At 30.7% G+C, this 13,063-nt stretch overlaps 2 protein-coding genes across 5 annotated transcripts; one reads left to right on the forward strand and one right to left on the reverse strand.

Annotated features, from left to right (window-relative positions):
* Positions 1-1,537: 1,537 nt before the first annotated feature.
* LOC126715846 (ABC transporter G family member 1-like) lies at positions 1,538-6,830 on the forward strand. Of its 4 annotated transcripts, none has more exons than XM_050416658.1 (10): positions 1,538-1,680; positions 1,845-1,930; positions 2,621-2,871; positions 3,358-3,437; positions 3,603-4,073; positions 4,335-4,421; positions 4,781-4,906; positions 4,993-5,193; positions 5,346-5,432; positions 5,958-6,830. In XM_050416658.1, exons 3-10 carry the CDS (start codon positions 2,649-2,651, stop codon positions 6,636-6,638), a joined length of 1,956 nt encoding a protein of 651 aa, XP_050272615.1. In that variant the 5' UTR covers positions 1,538-1,680; positions 1,845-1,930; positions 2,621-2,648; the 3' UTR covers positions 6,639-6,830. The 4 variants fall into 4 exon arrangements, with proteins under 4 accessions (XP_050272615.1, XP_050272613.1, XP_050272616.1 ...); XM_050416656.1 differs by having other exon boundaries at positions 1,845-1,912; XM_050416659.1 differs by having other exon boundaries at positions 1,593-1,725; positions 1,845-1,912.
* A 3,438-nt stretch (positions 6,831-10,268) lies between these two features.
* On the reverse strand, positions 10,269-11,917 carry LOC126715847 (basic blue protein-like). The gene is made up of 2 exons (XM_050416660.1): positions 11,677-11,917; positions 10,269-10,710 (listed from the first exon to the last, which is right to left on the reverse strand). Exons 1-2 carry the CDS (start codon positions 11,840-11,842, stop codon positions 10,511-10,513), a joined length of 366 nt encoding a protein of 121 aa, XP_050272617.1. The 5' UTR covers positions 11,843-11,917; the 3' UTR covers positions 10,269-10,510.
* Positions 11,918-13,063: the final 1,146 nt, after the last annotated feature.

Here is a 13,063-nt window from a genome sequence, read left to right on the forward strand (position 1 = left end):
CCAGCCTCTTTGGGAGTAGCTATTAGCTCCTAACTAATATGACAATGACTGTGTTGATTAGTATCACCCCATAGAAAACAACAATTCATACTATAAAAAACAAAAACAAAAACAAAAACAAAAAAAAAATAACAATTCATACTATATATCTAGATGCCGACTAACTTTTTTGAAGGAAAAGGCTCGTTTTCATAACATACATCGGAACAAGGTTCATTTAATTAAAGTACCACGACCAGAAATTGAAAGATATTTGATTTGACAACCCTCAATTTTATTTCAAATCTTATCAACTAAATATTGATAGGCATTGGCAGTTCTACAAGTGGTTTTGCATTTGTTTTTATGCGTCAAATATGGTTGGATTTTGGATTTTTGTTTTAATGAAAATTTGAAAGTGAGGTCGGGGGAGGGGATTTAAATAATCAAACACTGGGGTGGGGGCGGGGGGCCAACTACTTAAATTTCAAATTTCTTGACAAATACTAAATTCTATCGCCATTCTTCATTAGGAAAAATGTTAAAGCTATTATACATAAAACTTACATTATCATGTGACAATAAATATAATTAATAAAGTTTAATTACATAATAAATAAATATTTAAATTATTTTTTATAAATAATGACACGATGATTTGTAAATTCTATATCATAAAAATTTGTAATATCCAAACAACATTTTTTTTATTGGAACCTTTAAAGTTTGAAGCACATGCTTATATAAATAGGACTTAACCCTCATCATTGTTGTACTAACTACTAAGCTCTATCAGCAGTCTTTCCAGTTCCAAGTATTCCTCTCATGCTGTCTGTCACTGAGCACATGCTCATAAATACTGAGCTCAGTGTCTAGAAATTACAGATACAGACTGGTGGAATGTTTTATACACGACATTTTTATATTAAATTTTAAGCGGTATGTTATTATTAACTATTATGAGTGTGTCAAAAAATAATATAAATTATGGATTAAAATTATATTCAATAACAACTCATTATTTAAGATTTATTGTGAAGATATTATAAAAATGTTGTGAACATATTTTAGATCAACTAACCCAACAAATAAAAGGTTAAAAAACACTCAAGAGCTAACTTGTGTCACAGCGTCAGAAAGATTGAAGGAGCAAAGCTGCAAGGAGGCTTTGATTCGCCACCCACCACAGGTGAATCTCTCTCTCTCTCTCTCTCTCTCTCTCTCTCTCTCTCTCTCTCTCTCTCTCTCAGGCATCTTAACTCTCATTCTCTCACTGCCCCGTCTGTCTCTCTTTTTTCTTTCCTCTACTTTTTCGTCATTTTACAATGTAATAAAGCATGTTTGCACGTGAATAATAATTGCAGACATGTTTGCACGTGAATAATAATTGCAGACAGACACGATTATATTTACAATATTTTCACAACAAATTTTAATTGATATGTTATTATTAACTATTACAAATAAACCAAAAAGTAATATAAGTTGTAGATTAAAATTAGATCGAGTAACAACTCACCACTTAAAAATCATTATAAAAATATCATAAAAATATTAATATTATGAGTATAACATTTCTCTGTCAATTATCTCTACAAATAAAAGGTAAAAAAACATTCTCTAGAAGTAACTTGTGTCACAGCAGCAGAAAGATTGAAGGAGCATATCTGCAAGGAGGCTTTGATTCGCCACACACCACGGGTGAATCTCTCTCTCTCTCGCTCTCTCTGTCTCCCTCAGCCTCAGGCATCTTAACTCTCATTCTCTTACTGCTCCGTCTGTCTCTCTCTTTTCTTTCCTTTCCTCTAGTTTTTCGTCATTTTACAATGTAATAAAGCATGTTTGCATGTGAACAATAATTGCAGACCCTCAATCCTTATCCTCCTCCGCTGGGCAAAGACGTGTGTGGTCAAAATCATTTCTACGAAAGCAAGTGAGTACTGTGTAGCAAGTGTGTGGTACTTTCATTTTATTTTCATTTTGTTTCATTTGACTTTAATTTCTCATCTCTTATCATCTGTTTTTTTTTTTTTTTATTAATCCTCTTATCATCTGTTTATTTGTTCTTCAAATAATCAATATATCATAACGTTATAAATGTATCTGATTAAAATATATTATTTTTTATCATTTAATTTATAGATAAAATAATATAACATATATTTGGTTCTAGTTTATTAGATTTTTATTTATGTATTAAAATTTGAATGATTATTTGTCTTTTATTTAGAAATCTTTAAATTATTAGTATTTTTTTAATTTTAATCATTATACTTAATCGATGATAATTAAATGTGAAAAATCTAGGTTCATGAACAAGTTTTGAACTATTGACTCATTCTTAAGATTAAAAAAAAAAAAAAAACGATAATTCAGAAAATATTACACTTTTTGATTTTAATGTATAAAATATTTAATTTGTATATTGATTATTAAATTGTATGTACGTTACTAATAGAATGGATATAATTAATATATCTATAGAGAAAAAAAAATTAGTCGTCTAATTTTATGTTCCCCAAATATAAATATCTAGCTTGGCCACTGCACAAACACTAAGAAATTGCCCAAGGCTGCACTTCTTCAATTAAATAGTACTAGAAATCATTAACATATACAAAAACTTCACAACTCTTGCTAGGTTTTTAGAAGCGGAAATCATTAATCCAATGCAAAGCAATATCAGAGGTGGAAACGTTGTTAGAACAATGGTGCCGAAGGAGAATGGTGTTTTCTTGACATGGGAGGATTTGTGGGTGACTGTTACAAATGGAAAGGAAGGTAGAAAATCAATACTTGAGGGTGTGACTGGTTATGCACAACCAGGCGAGCTCTTAGCCATAATGGGCCCTTCAGGTTGTGGCAAGTCTACCCTCCTTGATGCATTAGCAGGTATATATAAATATATTTATGTCATAATTTTCATTTTACTATAATATTATTTTACACCTTCAGACTATTTTCACGTCTTATCTGGTAATAATGCAGACAAGATGTGTTTGTGTCTATCTCAAAAACTCTTCGGACATCTCTAGTTGTATTATCTTATTATGAGATGTCATTTACAATTTTATCAAAATTCATTGTTCGGTTAACGAGTGTCTTTAAAACATTCGATAATAAACCAATTTAAGAAAGTTTTGATACAATTTTTATAAAAAATAAAAATCTTTAAAAAAATGTTTTTTTTTCTTTTCTATAAAATGTTTAAACCAATGTTTTTAGCACATCGGTTAACTTCTCCCAAATTCATTATATTGATATGGGATTAAAAACAAAGGGCTCTCTCTCTCTCTCTCTGTGAGAGCTGAAATATATTTTTTAAAGAGTTTCACTCCATTAGGCATATGAGAACCAATAAGGAGTATTTTATGGCAGGGAGATCAGGTTCAAACACAAGGCAATCAGGGGAAATTCTTATCAATGGCCTTAAACAGAAACTGGGTTTTGGAACATCGGTAAGAGACAAATTAAAAGATAAAAATATATCTCTGTTTCCATTTCTAGTCAAAGAGAATTTATATCATTCCTAGAGGAATTAAATGAAGCAACTGTCAGTCTGTCACAAAATTCTTCTTAACCATTAAAACATACTAAGTAGTTTAATTTTTACATAAATTTAGGCATATGTAACACAAGATGATACTTTGATGACAACTTTAACTGTGAAAGAAGCTATGTATTACTCGGCTCAGCTCCAATTGCCAGACTCCATGTCAAAGTCAAAGAAGAAGGAGATTGCAGGCATAACAATAAAAGAAATGGGCTTAGAAGATGCCATGAACACGAGAATTGGTGGGCCGGGAGTCAAAGGCATTAGTAGTGGACAAAAGAGAAGAGTGAGCATTTGCATAGAGATCTTGACACGGCCTAAGCTTCTTTTCCTTGATGAACCTACAAGTGGACTTGATAGTGCAGCATCATATTATGTCATGAGCAGAATTGCTAGCCTTCATAAAAGGGATGGAATTAGAAGGACTATAATTGCATCCATCCATCAGCCCAGCAGTGAGGTCTTCCAAATCTTTCACAATCTTTGCCTTTTGTCATCAGGGAGAACAGTCTACTTTGGTCCTGCTTCCACAGCAACTGAGGTAAGGTATCTAATGTTTATGAAGCATAGAATGATATTAGAGACACAATATTTTTATTTTCAAAACTATTGACATGGCATATTATGAATGTAGCAATGTCAATTTCACATGGTCCACCCTTTTTAATTTTATTATGCACTAATCATAACACGCTATGTTAATAGTCAAGAAAAATATTTTGTCTCTAAACTTATTTATGAAGAATGTTCACTTGGTGTTTGGAATACGTAACTAAACTTTCCTAGTTTCAATTCATTGCAGTTTTTCGCTACAAATGGTTTTCCATGCCCAAATCTCCAAAATCCATCAGATCACTTCCTTAAAACCATAAACAAGGATTTTGGAAAGGTAAGAGAATTTTTAGTCATATAGGACTTTCCCTTTGGAGAATATGTTAAGTGGCTAGTTCACTGAGGAAAAAGGATCTTCTTCTTTTAAAATGGATTTGTTTCATGGTTTTTATTTAATATTGTAAATCTAAATCTAAATATGTATTGAGTATCATGTCATTTAAAATTTTGAATTACGATACACTACATACACTATTGGATTCATAACATAAAATTTTAACCGTGAAAAAGATGGAGACATCTCCATTATTATTATAGGCTCAGAACACTTTTTTCAACTTTGCCTAATTTCTTACCAAAATCTTAAAAACAAACTCATAAATCTAACAAATATTTTTGTTAAAAAAAAAAATGTAGGATCTTGAGCAAGGTTTAGATGGAGGGATTCCAACAGAGGAAGCAATTAACTCTCTTACAAGGTCATATAAATCATCTGAAATTTACCAACAAGTTCGAAGACAAGTATCAGAAATATGTAAACAGGTAATGAAATTCAAGCAATAAAATCTTATAATTTAATTTACATAAATCTTTCCTAAATTAATGATTGATTCTTACATTGGTTTCAGGATTGGGGAGCATTAGAGAAGAAGAGAAACCATGCTGGGTTTGTTACTCAGTGTCTTGTTCTTACGAGAAGGTCTTTTGTGAACATGTACCGTGATATAGGCTATTACTGGTTACGCCTAGCTATTTATGTTGCATTAGCTATAGGCCTAGCCACTGTCTTTTATGATGTTGGCTCGAGTTATGCTTATGCATCAATCCAGGTAAGATAGAGATAGAGATTGAATATTTCTTATACTTATTCTACAAAGCTAGAAAGTAAGAATCAATATTTGATTCATAATGCAAAACAGGATCAATTCAAGAGCCAAATTAATCGTTGTACTTTTTTGTTTTTGTTTTTTTGGTTTTTCAGGTGAGAGGTTCACTGATCATGTTTATAACTTCATTCTTAACTTTCATGACCATCGGTGGATTCCCTTCTTTCGTGGAGGAGATGAAGGTCTGTTTTGTTTGTCATTTAAGTATTGATCTTCTTCTTTTTTGAAGCAAGTATTAATCTATTTTTATGCACATAGATTTTACTTACCTCTTTTAACATGCATTTGGACTAGGCTTTTTTTTGTCTAAAATTAATTTAATCCTTTAATTTTTAACTTTATTCTATTCAGCCATTTCTTTAATGTCCATTAGGTGATTTTTTTATTGATAGGTTGATATGCCATTAAATATCTCAAACAATGTAGTTTTTTTTATTTATTTTAAATATAATTTCTTACATTAAAAAATAGAAATTAATCCTTTCTTTTTAAATGTTTGATTTTATTGTTTAATTAGGAGGGCATTAGAACTAATTCTGTACTTTGGAGGAGGGAAGGTGGAAGTAGTTCAATTTTATGTTGATCACTCATCTATTATCATTACAGATTCCCTTCTAACTACTTGGTTTCAACCAAAATTGACAATTTATTGATGTCATACTCAAATATATTCTATCTTTCTTTTTCTTTTTCTCCCATTTATCCAGGTATTTGATCGAGAAAGATTAAATGGACACTATGGCACTTGTGCATTCATCATAAGCAACTCATTTTCTGCTATTCCATACCTGTTATTGATTTCACTGATTCCCGGCGCAATAGCTTATTACCCTTCAGGACTTCAAAGAGGAGCTGAACACTTTCTATTCTTTGCTTCCATATTATTTGCTTGCATGATGTTAGTTGAGAGCCTAATGATGATTGTTGCAAGCATAGTGCCCAATCTTTTAATGGGTATAATAACTGGTGCTGGAGTTCAAGGACTCATGATGTTAGGTGGTGGAATCTTTAGATATCCAAATGATCTTCTCAAGCCATTTTGGAAATACCCATTATACTACATAAGTTTCCACAAGTATGCATACCAAGGATTGTTCAAGAACGAGTTTGAAAAGCTAACATTTTCTATAGATAAAGCCGGAGGACCAACCAACATTAGTGGTAAAGAAATTTTGAGAAATAAATTGCAAATGGAAATGGGTTACTCTAAGTGGGTTGATCTTGCAATATTGCTAGGAATGGTTGTTTTGTATCGACTTTTGTTCTTGGGTTTCATCAAGACTATGGAAAAGATAAAGCCTATTGTTACAACTTTCATGTCAGCTCCTCCTAAACAAACAACACAAGTCATGGTGAATCCCTCTACTGCACCTTTGGTTAGACTCTGAAGCAGAACATAGATGTTATTGGTACTATTAGAAAATAATGATGGGCAAATGAAAGTAAGTTTATTTTGTTTCTTAACTTAAGGAAGGGGACTACGTTCTACTGCTTTTTTGTTTTCGATTTCTATGCAATTGACAATTGTAGTATATGAAACGAATCATAGAAAGTACAATTATGTTGGTGCATTATTATCATCTCTTCTCAACAACAAAAAAAATTGCCGGTGTAATATTATAATTCATATTGATATTTGATTGTAAGAAATTCTAAGCTAGGTGAATGGTAAGATGTACTTAATTTTTTTTATTTATTATTTAGGTAAAGGGAAAATTATTACTTCACACTAGTGGTGTACACATTTTGTATACACCTTGTGTAGAATGTGAAAAATAGATATCCATATTTTTCAAGAGTATCCACATTTTACATACAATGAGCACAAGTGTAGAGGTTTTTTTTATGCAAAACAATCATGATCCTAGGTAAAATTACTGCAATTTGAAATAACAAATAACAAATTACTAAATCATGAGACTTATTTTTGTTGACACCTCCTAATATTTCTAATGAAGACATCTTAGATTCAAATCTCTTCTCCCCTATTGTAATTATCTAATCATCCCCACAAAAAAGATTACAATTACAACCTCTTGTTCGAAATCGGAAAAAAATAAAAAATATATATAAAAAAAAATAAAAAAAGCTCTTCCAATAGCCCTCTTAATCTTATTAAATTTTCAATTTCACAAATAAGTTGTAGCATATGTGCACCACGAAGGTATCTCATGAGACATCTCTCTCACATCATGTGTGGATCACACATGTTGAGATAAATGTCATATAAGATGCCATGCATGAATATTAAAAAATAATAAACAATGAAAAACGATCTTCTTCATTTAAAATGTATCAATTTTATGGTTTAAATTAAATATTATAAATTCCAAAGTGTGTCTAATGTTACATTATTTAAAAATTTTAAAATGTCATAATACTCTAATACATGATATATATTGAGAAGAGAGTTAGAAAGAATTACTATTAATTATGAACTTTTTCCAACTGATTACATTGGAGGCTAGACCTATGAAATGGGGTACTTTTCTCAGTTTCTCCAACCAAACATTCCACATGTTAAAACTACGGGAAATTATAGAATACTCTCAGAGTATCATAAATGCATACTCTCCCCTCTCACATAATTGTAGGTCCTACTAATCAAATTCATGGTGGGACTCACTATTCATGTAAGAGTGAAAAGTACGCATTTATGGTACTTTCAGAGTATTCAATAATTTTCCCAAAACTACTTGCCGTTGATAGATCTATTAATAGACCTTGCTAGAAACTAATAGCTTGTTTGGATGAAGGGGAGTAAGTTAAATTACCTTATTTGGATTTTTTTTTTTTTTTTTAAGGGAGGAAAGGGAGGGATTTGGAGGGGTTTAAAGGGGTTTTAACTACTTCTAACCCCTCATTTTTAATTCCTCCAAATTGGAGAAATTTGGAGAGAAAGTAGAGTATAGAAATGCTTAACCAAATGAAGTACCAAATATACCCTTACCATATTAACAAAATTACAAACTATGAAAATGCTAATTATTCCTCCCCCTTACTTAATTTTAAAAACATCCAAACAGGGTGGAGGATAACTCTTCCCCTCTATTCTCCTCCCCACTACTCTACTCCCCTCTATTCTCCTCTCCCTCCAAACTTCTAAACATAGCATAAAGTAAAATAGTAGCTTTGACACCCCGAAAAGCAACAAATGAGCCTCCTTCATGGATCACTATCGCATGCCCACAATGGTCGAGAAATCAAGATGAGAACCTGCATGCAATTACTCAGGTCAAAACACACGCATATAACATCACTCTCAAAAATTGACTCGAAAATACCAATATCCATGGCAAACGTAGTGGTGAAGATATACCAATTGGAGAGAAAATTCATTGCATTCTTTTTTCTTTTCTTTTTTTTTACACTCTTTCCATTTTCCAATACATCAAGTTTTAGCTTAGCTTATAGACTTGTGGTGGTAGTTCATGTGTAATCGAATATGGTTTCGACTTTAGAGGTTGAAAGTTGAAACTTAAAGTTGAAGGTACCACTTGTTTAATACTATTTTTTTGCCTCCGGTAAGAGTGTCGATTGCTTTATAGTTTTATTTTTATATACTATTTTAGTTGAATGAATTTTCTTTTTGGGTGTGCTAAATTTATTTCTCCAATGATTCATCCCATGATATGGAACTACGAGTACCACTTGTTTAATCTTTTTACTTCTCTTCAATAGACTGTCGGTTGCTTTATATATATATATATATATATATATATATATATAATTGAAGTAAAAAAAATTTATTCCACTTAAGAAAGTTAAAATTTCTTAAAATGAGATTACCCCTCATTTTTCTTAAATGAAGCAGCTCTCTATATCATTTGAGTTTTGAGAGTGCAACTCCTTACTAATAAAAGTGACCGGATTGTTCGGCATGATTGAATTTTCTCTTATTCTTAAATAATTAACATATTTTTCAGCTTTCATCTCTATATGTTAGTACAATTTTAACTTCCTTTTTTTTTTATCTTCTCAAAAAAAAAAATCCTTATTTTCTTTTTCTTTTATGTTTGAATAATCTTCTTTTTCAATTAAGAATTTAATTCATCTGAGTGTTTATGCATGAAGTGTTTGGAGGTTCATGGGAGGATCTAGGGGTTTCAAGCTGCAAAGTTAGACGTCTAACTATCTATAAAAAAAAAAATAATAATAATAATAAATTATTAAAAAAAGGTTTGAAACATGCATATATAAGACTTTTCTTCCCCTCCTTCTCAATAAAATTGTTAAAAAAATTATCCTATGGTTTCAAAAAATATATTTCCTTTTTATGTTATGATACTTTTTTTCTTCTCTTTTTTTTTTTTTTTTCGTTTGTCACTTACTTTAATTAATTATCTCTTTAAATACTTACAGTAATTTAATGAGTCATAATATATATGGATGGTCTAATGAATTATTGCATTTTTTTTTGGCAATCACTTTTCTTTTTCTTTTTTCTTTTTCTTTAATGTTTTGGAAAATTTTTAAATCATATTAAGGTGATTAAGAATATGTATAAACTCATTTAATTTATTCCCTTTTCAAGGTTTTAATTCTTCTTTTTTAAAAGTATAGAATTTATTTTACTACACCCTAGACTACATATAGATTTAAATTGTAATTTTTCTCATTTGAAATTTGAATACAATACATACATATATATATATATATATATATGTAAAAACAGTATATATATTTTTTAATTTAATAGCGTCTACAATAATATAATGGAATTTAACAACTCCATTAAAAACATAAAAGAAGATAAGAATCTTGACGGTAAAATAAAATAATAATAAAAATAAAAAACAGCCTTGAAGGTTAAGGAGACAAATAGGACGCCAAAGTTTTTGATTTACACTTCAATACACTGCCATGTGTAGTTATTTATTTATTTGCTGGCGAAATGATGGAATGGAGTATTGTTTGTCAGTCCATATAAATACCCTATTTAATGAGAGATAGTACAACAATAAAAACTCATGAAAAGATGTGGTACCCAGAATTCAGATTAATAATTGAAGAAAAAAAAACCACAAACCATCTTTTATTTCAATTTTATTTTATAAGACACCTACACTTTTTTAAGGTAAGCATAACTCTTACCCTTTCACATACATACAACTCTTTTTCTTCCTTCTAATCCTGTTCTCTATTTTATTTCATGATCACTAGGAAGTAGCAGCAACTAGTGACACTAAACTTTAGACCCAACAAGTGGAAACATACATAAATAGTCAAAGAGATAGTGCTCTCCAATGACACATGTTAATTAGATAGCAATGACAGCAACTTTCATTCCAGATTGACAATGTCCAGCAATACTGCAGATGAAGAAATTTTGGCCTTTCACAAGTTTGATTTGATCCTTTCCTGTCTTGTAAACTTTGGAACCTCTTGGTGTCGTGCATGTATTGTAACCCACTTTGTTCACAGCTACCAAGTTGTGTGCAGCTGGGCTATAGTTGAACGCTGAAAAGTCAAGTAAAGACAACCTTCTTGGTCAATATATATCACAAAGTCTGTCATATAACAAAGAAAAGACAAATGATAAAGTTTTTTTTATTTTTATTTTTGGCTAAAACAAGATAAAGTTATTACTAATCTTTGAGTAGTAATTGATACGGACAACAACATTATAAATAATTTTTTAATTATTTTCAGAAAATTATAAAATATTTCAGTGTGTGTTATATCAGTTTAGAAGTTTTATATAATAAAATTTATAATTTTTATAATATTGTTATTTTTTTTATAATGCTTTTAAAAATTTGTACTAATCCTACCAACACTCTAAAGATAGAAATAAAAATAGGAAGTTATATCTTACCAACCCACTACAAGCCTTAGTGATTATTGTACATAGTTCATTTAAAAAAAAAAAAAATGTGATTAGTGTACATAAAGCTTTTTACTTTTTGTTGTTAATGTCGTTTGTTCCTTTGCAACCACATTTATTATTGGCAAACTGTATTCTTTTGCTTTTTCAACCAAATCCAACCCCATAACAGGGTCATGTCGGTTTCACTATTTATATTTCTTTATTCTATTTTTTGTCCCATGTTGATGTTATAATCCCTAATTTTCCATGATGCTATAGTTTCGAGACTAGCTCCTAAAATTTACAGGCCTTACACAAATCAATTTAGCTTTTTTTTATTTTTTTTATTTGCTGAATATCAATTTAGCTTTTTCTAAGGAAGAAGCATATAGTTTTAGATAACTCGGTTTATGTTATCATGCCTTTATGATTAATTTTTCTTTTATTGTGATATTTATATTATTTTATTATGATAAAAGTTATAATAATATAACTAGTGAAGAGATAAAATAAATAAAGTAATGTTAAGGGAGGTCAAATAGTTAAAAATAGAGCAAATATAGCTCTGCTCTGATCTACTAAAAAGTAAATCTTCGTATACTAAACAAGTATGTCACCAGCCCTAAACTGCTTTCCCTTAGGCCAGCCAGCAACGTTGAAAGTCCAACCACCTGAATCTCCAACAGTGTAGCTGGCTGCATGAGCCATCTCAGAGTGAAGCACAAACATCAACATGCACAGAAACACTGTGGCAACCATTGCACTCCCTCTTCCCTGAGCCATTTTTTTGGTTAAAAAATAAAAACTCAAACTTTGAGAGAAACAGAAGCAGAGAAAGATCGTGTGTATGTGCGTGTGTGTGTGTCGGTGTGAACTTTGCAGAGGAAGATGGCCTTTTTAATGAGGGTGGTAGTGGACTTATGGGCCCATATGTTGAAACATTTTTCACAGAAAGAGATGGGTCTGGCCAGTGTCATAAATACTTGTTTAAAACTGTATCCAATGTTATATTATTTAAAAATTTATAAATGTCATTATATTTTAATATATTTTACATGGGTCTGGTTAATGTGTGTCATACATTAAGTTTTCGAGAAAATTTTTTCAAAAAATGAAAATTAAGGGCAAACATTAGTAAAATCTATTTTATATATATTGAGAAGAAATTTTGAAAGACTTACTACTAGTTATGAACTTTTTAAACTGATTACTACATTGGAGGCTACATAGCTCCATGAATGAAATGTGGGATTCTTTCTCGGTTTCTCCAACCAGACATTTCACACATCAAAACTACAGGTCGTTGATACTTGATAGATCCATTAACAAAAGTAGAAACTAAAGCAAAACATTAGCTTTAACACCACGAAAGCCACAAAATGAGCCTCATTTATGGATCACAATACATCCCAATGGTCGAGAATGATCACACTACATTGGATGCTGCAATTACTCGAGTCGAGACACATGCATATAACATAACTCTAAAAAATTGACTCGAAAATACCAATATCCATGGCAAACTTAGCGGTGAAGATATACCAATTGTAGAAAAAATTCATTGCATTCTTCTTTTTTTACACTGTTTACTATACATCAAGTGTTAGCGTAGGTTGTAGACTAGTAGTGGTAGTTCATGTGTAATGGTATATGGTTTCGACTTTAGAGGTTGAAACCTGAAGTTTTTTTTTTTTTTTTGAGAAACAGAAACCTGAAGTTGAAGGTACCACTTTGTTTAATACTATTGTTTTGCCTCTCTAGTAAAAGTGTCGGTTGTTTTATAGTTTTATGGACTTGGTTTAGGTCCAATGCATCCAGTGCACTGGACCCTAGTCAAATAGTAACATGTGTCCAAAAGCGGACACATGTCATCATCTCAACGGGTTCAGTACTACTGAACACTAGACCTAAGATTGACCCTAGATTTATATACTATTTTAGTTGAACGAATATTCTTTTTGGGTGTGTTAAATTTATTTCTCCAATGATTCATCCCATGATATA

This window comes from Quercus robur, chromosome 2 (genome assembly GCF_932294415.1).
Source record: "Quercus robur chromosome 2, dhQueRobu3.1, whole genome shotgun sequence".
Lineage (NCBI taxonomy): Eukaryota > Viridiplantae > Streptophyta > Magnoliopsida > Fagales > Fagaceae > Quercus > Quercus robur.